The following is a 19,080-nucleotide window of genomic DNA, read 5'->3' as shown; positions in this document are numbered from 1 at the left end:
TGTGTGAACGCATGTGTGGATGTAAAGGAGGGGTTGGCTGGAGAGGGTGTGGGAGGAAGACAGTTGCCTGCACAGCTGTGTGGGGTCTACACAGCCACGTACCTCCTTTGGAGGGAATCAGGTAGAAGTCATTTGGTTGCCAGTAAGAGAAACAAACCCAAAGAGGAACGCTTGTGCCAAAAACAATCAAGCACTTTATCGTGAGCATTCAAAGGCAAGAAATGCAGAATGGCTTCAGGGACACGAACCGGGAGCTGGGAGGGTTTTAAACACCAAGCCCTGTACTCTCCCCCTCTAATCTTTTGTGTCTGCCTCTCCGCATATCTGCTGACTTCTCCCTCTGCAGGCAGGTTTTCTCTACTACACAGAATCCACAGTGGTGGCAGGAGGGCACCCACAGCTCCGTGCCGGGAGACAGGGGTCCTGCCTGCTGGGGAAGAGACTCAGGGCCCACGCCTGTGCAAACCCATGTGGGACAGGGTGGGGATGGCCACGTGTGCAGCCTGCTGTGGGCAGTGGGGAAACTAAGGGAGTCCTTGACTTGCTCCCCCACTCCCTTAGCTGGCAGCTCAAGTGGTCTTGGTCACTTCTTGCCTTTGGCAGCACCAGACACTGTGGCTTCGCCACACCAGCACATCTCCTCCTCTCTAGCTCCACCGATGAGATACGAGAGAAGTGCAAGCCCTTGGCTGAGAAGCATCCCTGAGTGAGGTGCTTGCTGCCCAGTCTGATGCAAAACCCTGAGACTGTGGGTCCCAGAGGCCAGAGGCGCCGGAATATGGTGGGGAAATGGTGGGAGGAGACCTCAGGGAGAAACCAGGAGTTTGTCTTAAGACCTTCAAATAGGAGCACTTGCGGGACTCACTGGGCTTGGGAGAGCACTGAGAACTGCAGCCCCAACAGAGGAATGGGAGTCGCTCCACGGAGCTCCCAGAGAACCAGGGCCATCACAACGGTCCAGGATGGGGTCACTCCTACGCCATCTGAATTTTTTTTTAGAAGAGATGGTGCAGGTGGGGGAGCAGGGACAGGAAGTCTGAGCGCAAGGGCCTCTTCCTATAAGAAACTACTGTGTAGAGAAGGGAAGGAAACAATCTGAAGGGCAGATGGCCAGCGCCCTTCTGGACGGCCAGAAATGGCCACTATGGGTTCCGATTCCCTACCTCTCTGACGGTGGGCAGGCTGGAAACAGTGTACCGTGTGCAGTGCCAACACAGCACAATGCCCCCAGCAGAGGGAATCCCAGGTCACAGGAATGGCAAAGAAAGAGGATCCAGGTGCCTCTCCTGGCCCTGCCGGTGGGATGCTGAGCCATGTACCTCACACTAGACAGTTCTGTTTGGTCCTTTTTTTTTTTTTTTTTTTTTTTTTGAGACAGAGTCTCACTTTATTGCCCAGGCTGGAGTGCACTGGCGTGATCTTGGCTCACTGTAGCCTCTGTCTCCCAGGTTCAAATGATTCTCCTGTCTCAGCCTCCTAAGTAGCTGGAATTACTGGCACCCGCCACAGTGCCAAGTTAATTTTTTGTATCTTTAGTAGAGATGGGGTTTCACCATGTTGACCAGGCTGGTCTCGAACTCCTGACATCAAGTGATCCTCCCGCCTCGGCCTCCCAAAGGGTGGTCTTTACCTTTGACACATACACAGAGTCAAATGATTTTCATTGTTTTGAAGTTTGTAGCTGTCAGGGTAGGAAGATTGCTGCAAACAATAGGAGAGTAAAAACTGAATGAGGCTCTTAAAATAATGAGGTAGGGTTTCCTGTACTTCAGAATCAGCAATGACGAACACATGCTACATTCATTCTGGGCAGGATGTCAGCACGGATGTTCCTCCTCCCCAGGTGCCAACAGCATCTCCTTGACAAGCGCCTACGTCCCTGCTTCCTCTGGAGGACAAGTTCAGGCATCATGATGGGAGCACCCCGAGGCTCCATGGAGACACCTGACCGTGGACAGCCAGGCTCCTGGAGAAGGTGCTCAACATGGAGCATCGGCCTACACAGAGGCTTCACTTTCTCTGCAGGGTTTGTTCTGTGGCTAACGGAGGGTACAGAAAATTAACAACACACGGGTGGCACAGGGGAAGAGTGAGCCCTAAGCCGATGAACATTCAAGATATGGGGGCAAATGGGCTTACAGGAGCATATTTTCAAGGTAATTAATGTAGGGAGTACTTTGAAGGCATAGGAAACTGAGTAAAGATGAAAATGTGGGCTGCGCATGGTGGCTCACACCTGTAATCCCAGCACTTTTGGAGGCTGAAGTGAGGACTGCTTGAGGCTAGAACTGAAGACCAGCCTGGGCAACACAGCAAGATCCGTGTCTCTAGAAAAAATTATTTAAAAATTAGTTGGGTGTACTGCCACGCACCTGTAGTCTCAGCTACTCGGGAAGCTGAGTTGGGAGGATGGTTAGAGCCCAGGAGTTTGGAGGCTGCGGTGAGTTATGACTGTGCCACTGCACTCCAGCCTGGGCCATGGAGTGAGATCTGTTTCAAAAAAAACAACAAGGGAAATGTGATGGCCCTTTTTAAATCAGGCTTAAGTCAGTTTGTAGTGGAAAGAGGTCCAGTGTCTTCTAAGTAGGGACTTAGACACTGATACACTTAGCAAACTTGATCAATAGAAGGCTCAGGGCAGCCAACTCTGGCAGCGTGTCCTGCTCTGTTCCCGAGAGAAAACGGCCTTATCTGGGTCACAGGGAAGGAAGGTGCTATCATGAGACGAGTTGTCCAGAGCCTCAGTCTCACTTTGTTCCAATTCCCCATCAGCTCTCCCCTAGTATTTCAATCCTGGCAGAGACGGGATAATTTTCACGCCTTGGATAGGGCATGAAAGCACCAGCCATTGGAAGAGGGGCTCTCCATGGCAATTTACAGCTGCTGACGAATGCACCGACCCAGTGCGGCTGAGCTCCTGTAAGCTGCCCCAGGAGTCTGAGTATCTCTAGATGGAAAGAAAGGGATGCCAGCACTGGGAGGACCAAGGGTGCAGCCTCGACCAGAACCTGCACTGAGGGATGGCCAGTCTAGGAGGTCTCTGGGGCACCTGGTGGCCTTTTTCACTGCTGTGACCTTGCTCTCTGTTTCTTCAAACTCCTACAGCTACAATTAGACCCTCTCCCTCAACATGTCCCAGCCACAGTTCTATCTGGTGGAGTGGCAACACGTACACACTCATGCACACGCACACGCACGCTACAATGTGTCTCCAAGAATCATGAAGTTTTCATATAAACCACAGAATATATTTAATTCAAATTAAACATGAAACTAGAATAATGTTCGGTCCTTATCAAGTAGCAATTACATTGTTTAAAAAAAAAAAAAAAAAAAGAACAGTACATTTCCGTCTACATTCCGGCAATCCAACGAGGCGGCACGGGTCACATCCAGTTTGACGAGGTGACAGAGCCAGCAGTCACCATCCAAGGGCATGGTTCTGAGGGGACTGGGGAGACGCAGACGATATATGACACAAAATGACTCTGCAGCAAGTCTGAATGGGCGACAGCAGCCGCCCTCCTAATACAGAAGAATGAAAGTCCAGGTAGCAGAGAGCAGGCCACTCACATAAAGAGCGCATTGTATTAAATAGATAGTTAACGCACTGCTTCTTGCTCATTCCAAGTTGCTGTAGGTGCTGCCCACGTTAACAGCAGGGGCAAAAGCTTCCTATGCACGTTTCAGCAGGAACACTCTCTCCACTCCAGGTATTTCTTTGTTTTGGATTTTTTTGGCATTATTTCCTTCCCATGTGAAGAAAGCCAACTTCTTCAAGACACAGGTCATTCAGCTTCCGTGGCAGCCTCCAGGTGCTCCTAGGGCCGTGCAGAAGGCCAGGTCCCGCACAGTGAGGCCCTCCTTTGTCCTCCACTGAAAGCTTTTCACTGTTCTGTCTGCAAAGGAAGAGGTTTGCCTGCCCCTGCTCCACGTGCCAGGGTGGAAGCGGCGGAGGGCTGGGGAGGGCTTTCTTCACAGGGCCGTGCTCTCGGTATCATTGTCTATATCCAGCAGGATGCGGCCAGGCACGTCTTTGCTGGCTGGGTCTGAGTGCATTTCAGGAAAGATGCTGCGATGTGGTTCTGAAACCCTGGAATTGGAGTCTGGACAAAAACACGAGGAGACACGGTATCAATGAGGGGTAACCCCCGAGAGGTCACCTGAGGGTGCTTTGAGAAGAGAGGCTGGGAAGTTTCAGGGTCAGCCCATGCACACAGAATCCCTTGCGAGAGGCCTCATCAGCTCTTAGAAGCCAAGTGATGCCTTTGTGACCCCAGAGGGCAGCTGAGTGGCACAGCCTCGCCTCTGGGCTCTGAGGTTGCTTGCTATGAGCCCGGGGCAGCCCTTGGAGATGCAGCTTTCAAAGGATTTGCTTGCTTTGATGGAAGAAAGGAAGCCTCCTTCTTCCCAAGGCCTCTAATGCATGAGATGAACCCTCCTGATGGCCCCTGGGCTGCCCTGGGAAGAGGCCTCTCCTCGAGACTGCTGGGTTTTCCTCCTGTTACTAACACTAGGACCTCACCTTCAGCACTAGCAACATTTGGGCCTGAATTATTTGTTGTGGTTGTCCTGGGCATTGTAGGTGTCACCCAACAGATGCCAGTGACATGCAGCCTCCTCCCCCAGTGTCACAACCAAAAATGTCTCCTGTGCATCACCGATCACTGGGGAAGTTTAAACTGTCTCCAGAAGCTGCCAAGTGTCCCCTGGGGAATCACAATCACTGCTGACTGACATCACTGAGGCAGACTAAGTCTCCTGCAAATATTAACTTCCCCTTCTCCGTCTAATACACCTCAAATGCCATTTTCATGTCTTACTATGTTGGCTGAAATTCCTTCAGCAAGGTGGCAAACATATGGTCCTCATGCTGTTGTCCCCCTCTCCTATGCTCTTCCCAGAGGCCAGTGGGTCTGATTCATTTATGCATGAACAAATTTACTGAGCACCTCCCAGGTGCCAGGCACCGTTCTGCCTGCTGAGGATGCAACACTGCACAAGACAGGCACAGCCTCAATGAAGCCCAAGGTCAAAGTGGGCGAACCAAGGGGATCTTAATTAAAACAAAAGGGCTGGCTTCTCTAGTAGATGTGGGTTCTGGCAAATTATGAGAGCCTCATTAGGTATTTTAGGGCTGGTGTAAGAGAGAAGAGAGATATTTTGTAGTTTTGCTTTGCTGGGTTAGAGGTAGCTGTGGCAGGCAGCAGTGAGGGAGTGGGAGGAGGAGGTGGTTTGCTGGGACGTCTCACATTGAGGCTCGAGAGCTGCTTCTCGCCCACTTGCTGTGGTGCAAAATGACATCCTGCCTGTCCTTGCCGGGAGCTAGTTTTGAACGTATTTCTGTTCGACCTGCTCCTGTCTGCGCAGGCACATCTTGAAAACGCTGGTGCACTCTGGGGAAGCTCACTGCTTCAAGACTCGTTCCAGCTCTACCCTTCCACCTTCCTGTCCCTACAGTCTGAGCTGTAAGATCTATTTACTCCCTGGGACATCCTTTTTCTCACAGTGACTCCTTGGTTGTCCCTCAAGGTTTCCTACACACCACAACTCAGAGAAATTTCAAGATTTATGGAGGTGCCAAGGTGTCAGAGTTCAGGTGCCGAATGTCATTTCAGACAATTCAGGCCTTGTGATAACTATAAAACCAATGACACTGTGCACAATTGCACCACCCTATGGTGCAGTCAAAGGTGGTCTGTATGCACAGAATAGGGGCTGTCTTGGATTTGTCCTAAGCAGAACAGAAGTCAACGAAGGCAGGGACTGTGCCTGTCTTGTTCACAGTGTATCCTCAGTACCTAAAACAGTGACTGGCAAATAGCAGATGTTCAATAAATTTTGTAGCTGCACACTTGGATGGTTGGATGGATGAATGAAGAGTCATCTCTTCAATCCTCCGTTCTTACATCTTCAGGCAAAGAAGTAGCTGTGACTTGAAGATGATACCGGTATAAGAAAATCACTGCAAATGCAATCCTTTCCCCCATTATCTTGGCCCCTAAAAACAGAAGGGGCTATCAGCCTGTGTCTCTTCTCAGCCCAGAGTTTACCAGAAACTACGGAACAGACATGACCTGGCGGGGAACGCATGATGCAAAGGCACTGTGCATACGGATGAGATTTCTACTTGTTAATATCTGTGTTCACATGCAAGTTAACGCCTATCAGCCACGAAGCCCTTCCACAGCTGCTCTCTTTTTCTTATACATCACATATATATAATTTTTAGATTTATGCCTTTCTAAATTTTTCTATTTATGATCCACACACATTATTTATTCAAGGGGAAAAATGTGTTCTGGGGCTACATTTTTTTCCAGCTACAAGGAAATCCCTTACTCTGCCTCCCACCTGCCCCATCTGGTTTCCCCAGTCCCTCTCTATTCCTACATGAATCATCCCTGAAAGAAACAATGACTTTGTTTACACACAAAAAGTAGAAAGAATTATAGCAACTTGTACAGAACTAGTTTTCAGAAAGAGACTTCATCACAGTAGCTAACATTAAAAAAAAAAAAAAAAAAATTTTTTTGAGATGGGGTCTCGCTCTGTTGCCCAGGCTGGAGTATAGTCATGTAATCTCAGCTCACTGCAGCCTCCACCTCTCAGGCTCAAGCGATCCTCCCACCTCAGCCTCCCGAGTAGCTAGGACGACAAGCATATGCCACCATGCCTGGCTAATTTTTTGTATTTTTGGTAGAGACAGGGTTTCGCCATGTTGACTGGGCTGGTCTTGAACTCTTGGCCTCAAGCGATCCTCCCACCTCGGCTTCCCAAAGTGCTGGGATTACCAGCATGAGCCACCATGCCCAGCCTCGGTAGCTGACATTACTATAGAGCACTTACAACCAAGAGTGTACTATACACCCACACTTTATTACATCGTCTCACTGAACTGACTAATCCTAAGGCAGCAGAAATAAGAGAGGGAGACTCAGAGGCTCTATTCCTTGCTCAAGGTGACACAGCCAGGGTGGACCAAAGAGGATCAAAGCCAGATCAGTTGCACTCTGGCTCTTCACATTACATTTTCCCTCCTCCCCAGAGGAGTGTGTAAATCCCTGGGTGAGGGTCCTCAAAGACATTATCTGAGATCGTTGTCTCAGTCTTAAACACTCTGGTTTGTTGTAAAAAGGAGAAAATGGTTATTTCAGAAAGACACCTGTAAGGACCTGGTTTGCCCGAAACACCTCTAAATCTTTCTGGCTATGAACTCGTATATAAACTGCACCCCAAGAAGGGCTGGTTTCTGAGCATACGCTTGGAGCTAAGTTCATACAAGAGATATTGTTCTTAAAAAAACAAAATAGGCTGGGCGTGGTGGGATGATGGTGTGAGCCCAGAAGTTCGAGACCAGTCCAGGCAACACAAGACTCCGTTTCTATGAGAAAAATACAAAAATCAGCCGGGTGTGGTGGCGCATGCCTCTAGTCCCACCTTCCAGCTACTTCGGAGGATCGCTTGAGCCCAGGAGGTCAAGGCGGCAGTGGGCTATAATCACACTGCTGCACTCTAGCCTGGGCAACAGAGCAAGACCCTATCTCTTTAAAAAAAAAAAAAAAAAAAAAAAAGAGAGAGAGAAACACGGGATGACCTCCAGTAACCAGCCTCAGCCCAAAGGCAGAACTTGATATAGTTCATCACAGATTTGGGGCTCTGACAAATGTAACCAAGTTCCTTCCTGAACTGAGTATCTTATCCAGGAAACAGAAGTGGACATTTAACAGCTGGAAGTGGAATGTTATCACTAAGGGTATGGTTCTAGAAGATTTACTTATTACTTCCACAATTTTGAATATGTGCTTTCGGTTGTGAACCCACCCTTCAAGAAGTCCAAGGTGATTCTGATAGCCACTTTGACAAGTAACAGATCCAAATATGCCCTTGAAAGTCAGTGGTGCAGGCACAATCACAGGGCGAATAAACTCCCTCCCCCTCTCCACCACCCATCCCTCTTCTCAGACCTAGGGTATCAGGGAATGCCTTCCTTCACCAGTTAACGGTTTGAGTCTTAAACACTCTGGTTGATTGTTGTAAAAAAGAGATAAAGGTTATTTTAGAAAGACACCTGTAAGAACCTGGTTTTCTTTTAACACCTCTAAACTTCTCTGGCTATGAATTTATATATTATTTGCATTCCAAGAAGGGCTGGTCTTTGAGCATACTGCTTGGAGCTAAGTTTCTATAACAAGTATTATATTTCAAAATAAAAAAAAAAGCAAATAACCAAACAAAAAAAGAAACCTTTTATTGGAGGTCTCTTTTCTGTTTTGTTTATTTTTGTTTTTAAATAAAATATCTACTATATGAACTTAGTTCCAAGCAATATCCTCAAAGACCGGCCCTTGGGAGGCAGAGAATATATAAATTCACAACCAAAGAGGTTTAGGGTGCTTTTAAAAAGCAGGTTCTGGCTGGGTGTGGTGGCTCATGCCTGTAATCCCAGGACTTTGGAGGCTGAGCTACTCGGGAGGCTGAGGCAGGGGAATCGCTTGAACCTGGGAGGTGGAGGTTGCAGTGAGCTGAGATCGTATCACTGCATTCCAGTCTGAGTGACAGAGTAAGACTAAACAAACAAACAAACAAACAAAAGTAGGTTCTAACAGGTGTCTTTCTAAAATAACCTTTTTCTCCTTTTTACAATATAATACCTGTCATATAAACTTAGCTCCAACCAGACTGTTTAAGACCCAAACCATTATTTCCTCAGATAATGTCTTCACTTACAGGATCCACACCCAAGGATATACACAACTCTTTTGGGAAAGAGGGAAAATGTTAGGGTGATTAAGAATGATGCAGCCAGGCGCGGTGGCTCATGCCTGTAATCCCAGCACCTTGGGAGGCAGAAGTGAATGGATCACTTGAGGCCATGAGTCGAGACCAGCCTGGCCAATATGGCGAAACCCCGTCTCTACTAAAAATACAAAAATCAGCCAGGTGTTGCCACACCTACCTATAATCCCACCTATTTGGGAGGCTGAGGCAAGAGAACTGCTTAAACCAGAGAGGCAGGGGTTGCAGTGTGCCAAGATTGCACCACTGCACTCCAGAGTAGGCGACAGAGCAAGACTGTGTCAAAAAATACATAAAATAAATAAACAGAAGAACCACAGTCCAACCAATCTGGCTTTGATCCTCCTTAGTCTAAGTAGAATTGTGTAATTTTATCAGGAGCTGATGACTTCTCGTCAGTTTTCCAGGGCTACGAGCGACTTTGAGTCAACTATTCAGGAGTAATTCTGTTCAAGTCTCACTGGATGTTATCTTGACACAATTCTGATTATCTACTTATTAAAAATAAACTGCAAGTAGAAATAGAGGCCACTTAAATATCCAACTAAGAGTAATAATACATCTGGTTGATGAAACATTATGTAGTCACTGAAAAACACGGTTCTAGGCCGGGCGCAGTGGCTCACGCCTGTAATCCCAGCACTTTGGAAGGCTGAGGTGGGCGGATCACGAGGTCAAGAGATCGAGACCATCCTGGCTAACATGGTGAAACCCCGTCTCTATTAAAAATACAAAAATTAGCTGGGCATTGTGGCGGGCACCTGTAGTCCCAGTTACTCGGGAGGCTGAGGCAGGAGACTGGCGTGTACCCGGGAGGCGGAGCTTGCAGTGAGCCGAGTTCAAGCCACTGCACTCCAGCCTGGGTGACAGAGCAAGACTCCGCCTCGAAACAAAAAACAAACAAAAAAAACCATGGTTCTAAAAATTACATTATCATATGAGAACAAGCATATGATGTAAAGTAAAATAAAAGGATTCAAACCTGTCTATGTCAAATAATTATGCTCATGTACCACCTTTTTAGAAAAACTAAAAGAAAAAAAAGGGCAGGCATGGTGGCTCACACCTGTAATGCCAGCACTTTGGGAGGATGAGGTGGGCGGATCATGAGGTCAGGAGATGGAGACCATCTTGGCTAACATGGTGAAACCCTGTCTCTACTAAAAATACAAAAAATTAGCTGGGCGTGGTGGCGGGTGCCAGTAGTCCCAGCTACTCGGGAGGCTGAGGCAGGAGAATGGTGTGAACCCGGGAGGCAGAGCTTGCAGTGAGACGAGATTGCACCACTGCACTCCAGCCCAGGGAACAGAGGGAGGCTCTGTATCAAAAAAATAGTAATAATAAAAAGAAGTAGAATATCAACGGCAGACTTTTTCAATTGTGTAGCTACAGTTGATTTCTTATTATTTCCATTTCTCAAGAGTTTTAATATCCATGCTTATTTTTATTTATCTGAGACAGAGTCTCACTCTGTCACCCAGGCTGGAGTGCAGTGGTGTGATCTCAGCTCACTGCGACCTCCACCTCCCAGGTTCAAGCAGTTCTCCTGCCTTGGCCTCCCGAGTAGCTGGGATTACAGGCACCCACCACGACGCCCAGCTAACTTGTTGTATTTTTAGTAGAGAAAAGGTTTCTCCATGTCGGCCAGGCTGGTCTTGAACTCCTAACCTCAAGTGATCCACCCACCTCCTCCCAAAGTGATGGGATTACAAACGTGAGCCACCACGCCCCAGCTCATGCTTATTTTTTTTTTTTTTTTTTTTTTTTTTTTTTTGAGACTGAGTCGGGCTCTGTCGCCCAGGCTGGAGTGCGGTGGCCGGATCTCAGCTCACTGCAAGCTCCGCCTCCCGGGTTCACGCCATTCTCCTGCCTCAGCCTCCCGAGTAGCTGGGACCACAGGCGCCTGCCACTTCGCCCGGCTAGTTTTTTTTGTATTTTTTAGTAGAGACGGGGTTTCACCGTGTTAGCCAGGATGGTCTCGATCTCCTGACCTCGTGATCCGCCCGTCTCGGCCTCCCAAAGTGCTGGGATTACAGGCTTGAGCCACCGCGCCCGGCCTAGCATGCTTATTTTTAAAAAGGCATTACTTCCATGACATAAGAAGGGTGAGAGTTTAAAAAGCAAACACTATGAAATTAGCCAGCAAAGTGTCTAGGCTTATGGCTACTATGTGAGTGATATGGTCTATCTGTGGTACAGTGGACTAACGCCTCACAGTCTCAGGCTCACTAAATTATACGAATGTACTTGTTAACTCCTTCTGCAGAGCATTGTCTTTTTAACCCATGAAAGAACTGAGATCCAAAAAAACAAGCGATGCATCAGAATCAAAATATGGATACCTGGGTCCCACCCCCAGTCTCCTCTGTTTGGGTCCTAGAAGGCCGGATCTGGGCATGTGAGTTTTTAAAACCCTGACATGTGAATCTAACATAGAAATCTGATTAAAACTATTTTCTTCTAGATAAAAATGATAAATAGCAGGCCAGGCACAGTGGCTCACGCCTACAATCCCAGCACTTTGGGAGGCTGAGGTAGCCGGTCACCTAAGGTCAGGAGTTCGAGACCAGCCTGGCCAACATGGTGAAGCCCCATCTCTACTAAAAATAAAAAAATAGCCAGATGTGGTGGCAGGAGCCTATAATCCCAGGTACTCAGGAGGCTGAGGCAGGAGAAGCGCTTTAACCTGGGAGGCGGAGCTTGCAGTGAGCCGAGATAGTGCCATTGCACCCCAGCCTGGGCGACAGAGCGAGACTCCATCTCAAAAAAAAAAAAAAAAAGATAAATAGCTAGCCTTCATTTAGATCCACTGTATATTAAGAACTGTAACTGGCTATCAGAATAACCTTGGACTTTCTCTTATTTGATCTTCAACAATTTAGACAGATGTCACCACTTTACAGATGGCCAGGTTGTGCCTGGCCTATGTTATACCAAGAGCTGAAATTTTAACTCAATCAGGTCCGACTCCATGATGTGTGTTCTTTCTACTATACCTCGTTTGCCTAATATGGAAAAGAACGGAAATTAAAGAAGTAACGAGGCCAGCCCTGTGACCGACCACCTATTCCACATCTGGGCACACACTTAGTATTCCGAATGATTGCAGCAAGCATCAACAAAGCCAGGCCTTCAGTGCATGCACTATTAGTAGGGACGCAAGCAGGCAGGGTTAGGGTGGCCGGTTAGTAACAGGCGTGAGTGCACAAATATGATCATCAAGTAGCAAAAATGCAATGGCCAATCAGGTGCCTTTTCCTTACCATTAAATATTCCAATCTCAGTTCTTACTGAATATGGCAGGTCATACATCTAAATTATTTAATAAAACGTTTAAATTAGAATACTCTTTGCTAAAATCTATTACTTCAAAAGTAGCAAGATGTAAACTCTTTTCCATGGGAATTAAAACTCTTACTGCTCTCTAGAGTCACAATTAACAGGAGACTCAAAATGATGCCAGAATCCCGGCATCCTCCAGTGCTGGTGCTGAGCTGTGAGAAGTTGGCTGCCAAACCTGCTTGGCAACAATAATCTCCCCCAAGAGTTTATATTAATCCCATGAGCCTTAACCCAACTCTTTAAAACTCTAACTTAATCCAATTCTAAAGGAATAACCTGTTTTCAGGAATTTGTCCATCTAAAGTTTTCTAAGTGAAAACATTATGTCACAATAAAGGACCATCCTGTCCAAGGAAGTTGTTTTTTTTCCCTCCTTGAAAAAACCTAACGGCTATATCCAAGAATGGTTAATAGCAGTATGATCAACACTAGCAGATTCAAAAATTCTAAATGTTGGCCTTCTGTGTACTTTCAATGGCAGGCCAGGGGATTTTAAGATAGTACAGGTTAATTCTGTAATATAAAGATAACTGTGGTGACCTGGAATTTCTTGAGTTAGGAGAATTCATAGCATAGATTGGTTTTTAAATAGCTAATATCTTAGGGAAACATACTTTTAATGTAAAATTCCACTTATCTAATAATTACAGCAGCACATTACAGTGTTGTAGCAGATCAATAAAGTGAACTTCTGGAATAAATATACCCCAGGTAACAATGGTATTAAAGAATAGGCATACTTCTGGTTTGGAATCTTTCATTTAAAAAGAAGGAAATATCTGAGAATAACATTTTGGTGTGTCACAAGCATGAAACTGTGGAATCACGCCTGGGCCTCCTCCCTGTTTTGAGGGCTACGCTCTGGTTTTCCACTTCCGGTTCCTACAGAAAGTCTTACTCAGACCTAAGCTGTGAGCACTCTGGCTAAGGGCCCCACAGTAGGCGTAAGGCTCAGGTCAGCTGACTAAAGCAGCTGTACACATAATGAGGGCCTTATGCTGTCCACATGTAGACCCAGCGGCAGACTTGGATGAGCTCACAGTGCCTTTTAAAAAGTTCATATGGTTTAATAAAGCAAAATGGAAGCATGCTAGAATGCAAAGGAATTTAAAATAATTCTGTGTAGGGTATTTGGGGGAAGATTTTTTTAATTTTTTGGCCTTGAGAATTTAAAATATCAAATTAAGAAGCTCCATGCAGTTAACTTGCACTTAAGATACAAAAATTTAAAATTAAAGCTCAAGACACAAAGGACACAATTTCCTCCCGTGCTGACGGCGCCCGGGTCCTCTTTGGTTGGATGCTGGTGAGCCCATCAGTGACAGGTAGGTCACACTGGGAAGAGTAGACTGCTGGTAAGAGGCTCACCAAAAAGACAAAAGATATATATATATATATATTTTTTTTTTAAAGAGACAGGGTCTCACTCTGTCATGCAGACTGGAATGCAGCCAGCAGTGACACAATCACTACCACTGCAGTCTCGAACTCCTGGGCTCAAGCAATCCTCCTGCCTCAGCCACTCAAAGTACTGGGACTACAGGCACCAGCCACTGTGCCTGGCCCCTAAGAAAGAAGATACTCTTCAAGAGCAGCTTAAAATCAGGCTCTTGATCTACTGACATCTACTCCTTGAATTTGAAGCACTGCAGCTCAAAGTGCTTCTGATAAAAATAAAGAAAAGTCTATATGCTACAGAAGGGATGGCCCATTGGCTGTCAGGACACAGGGTCTACAGGTTGCTCCTGAGCACACAGTCAAAAGCACATATGCAAAACATGGCTACGCAGGAGCACGTGGAGCTGTGGGGCAAGCTGCTCGGGCCGTTACAGACCTTAGTCCTGGATACCTTCCCCACCTGTGAGGGCACCAGGAAGGGCATCTATTGGGAAACAAACAAACCAACATGGCTGTGTTGTTTTCAAAATAAAAGCTCTGATGTCATCAGAAAAAAAGTTATTAACCATTTCTAACATGTGCAAATTATGTATTAAATTCCTGAAAAAAGTTATTAAAAGATATTGTTAGAATCAGTTAACCGTCACCCTTTGGATTAATGGAAACCTTCGGCAGATTTTTAGCTGCAAAGTCACTCAATATGGTTGGAAAGCCCAGAGGTATACTTCAGCTTCTTTTCCAAAAGTGCCTCCACTTAGAACAATTTAAACTGGGCTGCTGTAAGAAATTATTTGAGGCCCCTAATTACCATTTTTTAAAACACAGTAGAAAACCCCATATCCATCCTTAAATAAAATAATAAATTAGAGCATTTGGGATGGATACATTTTTGAAATCTTAAATAAAATGGTCATGTTCTAGACTATTAAAAATATGCCATTAGGTAGTCCACTAAAACCTGTACAATCACCACCACTTCAAAACAGGTTCCCACTGGGTCTATAGGAAACTCTTCACTCTTCCCTCCCAAGCCATTAGAGGCCAGCACTCTGATATGACTGTACCCTGAGATCTCCCTTTTGGAGCATTCGATTTGGCATAAATCATGTTTTTTAAAGTTATACCTGAAATTCTGTACTTAATATGAACATTTTTACTCTTATAAGTACTTAGAAGTACTGTTGAAGCATTTTAATGAGGAATTCACTAAGACAGTTCATGCTCGTGTTGTAAAATACCTTCCACCTGGATTAAAACTCATTATGTTTAGAAAAGTGTAAACGTACATAGGTCTTAAACACACAAGCAACTGTAAGTCAGGGGTTGGCAAACTTAAAGGACCAGGTTAGTAAATGTTTCCAACTTTGTGGGCCATATGATCTCTGGCCACGACGATCCAACTCCGCTGTTTTAGCACCAATGCAGGCACAGACAATATGTTAACAAATGGCTGTAGCTGTGTTCCAATAAAACTTTAATGACAAAAACTGGCTGCAGGACAGGTTTGGCTTGCAGGTGCAGTTTGCTAACGCCTGGTATAAATCAAAGCTTAAATAAAATGGAGTAGTACAAAAGCAATGTAGAGCAGACAGGGAAACATGGACATTGATGTCCTACTTACCCGTTACTATCTTGGAAGCTGTCGGTGCTGCGTTGGTGAGGCTGCTGTCCCCAGCTGAGTGGACACCAGGAGGATGGGGGGGTGGGGGCACGCTGGGCCGGTTCCTTGGCTTTGGTACTGGTCTCGGTCTCGGTAAGGTTCCAGCATGTGGCTGTGCAGTCTCAAGGTTACCCCCCGCCAGGGTCTGAGGAGCTGGCAGGCTGGGGTTCTGTTTTCCTAGGGGCGGAGTACTGGGGGGCGTTGGAGTTTGGGGAGGGGTGTGAGATGGCTGCTCAAGTCCATGCTCACTCGGCAATGCCATGGGGTTGGGAGGGCCCTGGCTATTGGGCTTGGTGTGCATCAGCGGCGTGGCCTGCGTGGGGGGCTGTGGCGGCGGGTGATTGGGAGCTTGGATTGGAGACAGGCTGCTGGAGTACCTCCGGGGTGCTGAGAGCTGGGAGGGGGCGGAGGGCTGGCCTGGAGGCTGGCCCGTGTGCTGAGTGGGAGGAGAGGGGCTTCGGGTGGGTGGCTTTGGTGACAGACTGGGTGGATGCTGAGATGTTCCTGAAGAACTCTGGCCCCCGGGGTGGCCAGGAGGTGGGTTGCCTGGTTTCGGGGGTGCTGGAGCGGGTTTCTTAACGGCTGCACAAAGAGAGAAAAACACCTTTCAGTAGGAACAGTGAGGCAGCCACGACCACCGTGGCCAGCAGCCCAAATTTAACCCCGCCAGTAACAAACCACAGCACCACGTGCCTCTGATGAGAGGTGGTCAGGAGGGCACCACACTGTGTCTTCCTCCCCAGAACCCATAACCCTAGTCTAACCATCAGAAGAACATCTGACAAACACAAATTGAGGGCCTTTCTTCAAAAGGCCTGACCAGTACTCTCCAAAACCGTCAAGGCCATAGAAAAGCACAGAAAGACGGAGAACGTGTCACAGACCGAAGGAGACTGAGAAGATACGATGACTACATGCAATGTGGGCTCCTGGATGAGATCCTGGGACAGAAAATGGACATGAGTGGAAAAACTAGGGAAATCTGAATAAAATGTGGAGTCTAGTTAATGGTAATGAAGCGCGAGGTGCAGTGGCTCATGCCCGTAATCTCAGCACTCTGGGAGGCCAAAGCAGGCAGATCACTTTAGCGCAGGAGTTCAAGGCCAGCCTGGGCAACGCGGCAAAACTCCATCTCTACAAAAAATAAAAAAATTAGCTGGGAGTGGTGGTGTGCGCCTGTAATCCCAGCTACTCATGAGGCTGAGGTGGGAGGATCACGTGAGCCCGGGAGGTCCAAGGCTGCAGTGAGCTGTAATCACACCACTGAACTCCAGCCTGGGCAACAGAGCGAGACCATTTAAAAAAAAAAAAAAAAAAAAGGTGGGGGCAGGGTGGGGGGACTGGCCCAATGTTGATTTCTGAGCTGGGGTAAAGGCACCATGGTCATGTAACACATTAACAACAGGGGAAACTGAGTAAGGGGCATACAGGAACTCTCAGCATTATCTTTGCAACTTTTCTATTCAAAATTACTCCAAACTGACAAGTTTATTTTAAAAATTAAGTACATTCTGCACGTTTGAAAGGGCTTTAAAGGTCTAATGTTTTGAAAATTCAACAAGAAAACTGTTAACAGAGGCCACCCGAATAACACGTAAGTGCTGCCCTCAGCCCGCTTAGCAGCCTCCTCGTTAGGTTCCCATGGGAAGACACAGAAAAAGGCAAGGACAGCCAGGAGGGACCACCAAGCAGGACTGGTTCACCCGACGTAACATGACCCCTGACCCCACGCCACCTTCTCCTTGAGAGCTTGATTGGTTTGACTGGTCTTAATAACAGAACTTCTACCAATTCCGGAAGCATTGGAGTTAACAGATATGTCCTGGACAAAAGCATGAATAAATGTGGAAGAGTTGCCTTAGAATTATTTCTTTAAAGAGAGCTGAATCACATCACTCTCCTCCCCATACCAGCTGAGATCAGGGATGGGAACCTGGTACTGAGGAGGGCAGGAGGAAAACGACAGATCTGGGGCTCTGGTTTCGGGCTGGGAGGGGTAGGGGAAAGGAGAGACTTTAGCCTTTTTCAAACTCTGCTAAGATCCTACTGGTTCCCCAAGAAAAAAGAGAAGGAAATGAAGGTAAGAAATGAACATGTATCCCTGTTCACATATCACCAGTACCAAGTAAGGCCTTTTACATAAATTATGCACATTATAATTTATATAAATTATCTCATTCAAGTCTCATAAGCTCATTGCAGGGCAAGCTCTGTTATTGCCATTTTCACAGAGAAGAAAACTGGGGCTTTTGGTAACAGGCCACACAGCTAGTAAGGGGCAGAGCAGAGACTCCTGCCCGTGACATGTGGACTCCCTGAATGCTTTTTCCTCGTCCTCCTTCCTCTATTCCTCGGCTGCCTGTTTACAGGTCCCAGAATTCAGGATTAAAAAGGGTGAAGTCTCGGTGGCTCACGCCTGCAATCCCAGCACTCTGACTGGCTGAGGCAGGAAGATCACTCAAGACCAGCCTGGGCAACACAGTGAGATCCTGACTCCACAAACAAATAAACAAAGCGGCCAGGCATGGTGGCATGTGCTTGCAGTACCAGCACTTTGAGAGGCCAAAGTGGGAGGATCACTTGAGTCTAGTGGCTGAAGGTCGCAGTGAGCTATTATCACGCCACTGCATTCCAGCATGGGTGAGAGAATAAGACCCTGCCTCTAAAAAACATAAGAAAGGAAAAAGAAAGAAAGAAAAAATAAAGTGTACTCTGCTACACTGGTCTGGAACTTCCAACCCTGGAACTCAGAAACCACCAACCAGCTTACATTAGCTGTACTCCGGAATGCCATTAGCATTTTTTTAAAAAGTCTAGTTTTCTGTTCTAAGCAATAATAATTGCAAATTCACACGGAATAAAAGTTCGTTCCTGACATTTAAGGGTGTGAAGAGGATGAGGAGCGGGAGCATGGGAGCAGAGTGTCTGGGGGAGGGGGCTGGGAGAAAGGGAGGCCTTGTCTGAGACCACCTCAGAGGCGCAGGGGGTGGGTAAGGCAAAAAGAATCAAACCCGTCCTGTGAAGAAGCCTGGGAGCTGTGATTTCGGGAAGCAGGAAAGACTCCGAGTGTGGCTATGAGGAAAAGAGTCTTCGTAACCCAAAACCAGAGTCACACCTGGAATCTAGGTACAGAAGACTAACTTCCCTCAAGGATCAGCTGAGATCCCGATAAGATGACGGTGGCCCAGAGAGACAGCCTTAAGAAGGATAAAGTGGGGGTTTGCAACCAAGAAGTGGACCCGAATCTGCCTCCCTGCCTATAATTTGTAGAAATTCCACTAACATTTGTGTCGTGCTTTATAAAGACCATGCTTTCATAGACAGACACAGTGAATTTCATCTATTTTTTTTTTGAGACGGCGTCTTGCTCTGTTGGCCAGGCTGGGGTACAGTGGCACAGTCTTGGCTCACTGCAACCTCTGCCTCCCAGGTCCAAGCGATTCTCCTGCCTCAGCCTCTTCAGTTGGGACCACAGGCATGCAGCACCACGCCCGGCTAATTTTTGTATTTTTAGTAGAGATGGGGTTTCAACATGTTGGTCAGGCTGGTCTTGAACTCCTGGATCAAGCGATCCGCCCACCCCGGCCTCCCAAAGTGCTGGGATTACTGGTGTGAGCCACTGCGCCTGGCCTCTCTTTTTTATTTTAGAGATGGGGTCTCACTCTGTTGTCCAGGCTGGAGTATGGTGGTGCAAGCATAGCTCACTGCAGGCTCGACCTCCTGGGTTCAAGAGATCCTCCTGCCTCAGCCTCCTGAGTAGCTGGGACTATAGGTGTGTAACCACACCCAGTTAATTTTTAAAACATTTTTTGTAGAGGTGGGCTCTCACTATATTGACCAGATTGGTCTCCAACTCCTGGCCTCAAGCGATCTTCCTGCCT

General features: G+C 47.0%; 2 protein-coding genes across 7 annotated transcripts in view; one reads left to right on the top strand and one right to left on the bottom strand.

The window, feature by feature from the left end:
* SLC5A11 (solute carrier family 5 member 11) overlaps positions 1-2,314 on the top strand; it is a 75,088-nt gene extending 72,774 nt beyond the window's left edge. The window contains exon 17 of the mRNA XM_031658373.1: positions 1,844-2,314. Coding sequence (XP_031514233.1) covers positions 1,844-1,914 — 71 coding nt within the window. The 3' untranslated portion in view covers positions 1,915-2,314. The remainder of the gene's footprint in view (positions 1-1,843) is intronic.
* Positions 2,315-3,221: 907 nt separating this feature from the next.
* ARHGAP17 (Rho GTPase activating protein 17) overlaps positions 3,222-19,080 on the bottom strand; it is a 99,001-nt gene continuing 83,142 nt past the window's right edge. For 3 of the 6 annotated variants that reach the window (XM_003916691.5, XM_003916690.5, XM_009196180.4), the window contains 2 exons: positions 15,161-15,781; positions 3,222-4,106 (listed from right to left, as the gene is read on the bottom strand). In XM_003916691.5, coding sequence (XP_003916740.1) covers positions 3,976-4,106; positions 15,161-15,781 — 752 coding nt within the window. In that variant the 3' untranslated portion in view covers positions 3,222-3,975. Of the gene's footprint in view, positions 4,107-12,062; positions 12,112-13,975; positions 14,024-15,160; positions 15,782-19,080 lie in introns of all 6 variants that reach the window. The other 3 variants (XR_004179824.1, XM_009196177.3, XM_009196178.3) reach the window with 3 other exon arrangements.

This window comes from Papio anubis, chromosome 18 (genome assembly GCF_008728515.1).
Source record: "Papio anubis isolate 15944 chromosome 18, Panubis1.0, whole genome shotgun sequence".
NCBI classification, from domain to species: domain Eukaryota; kingdom Metazoa; phylum Chordata; class Mammalia; order Primates; family Cercopithecidae; genus Papio; species Papio anubis.
This window is presented reverse-complemented; position numbering and strand designations above follow the sequence as displayed.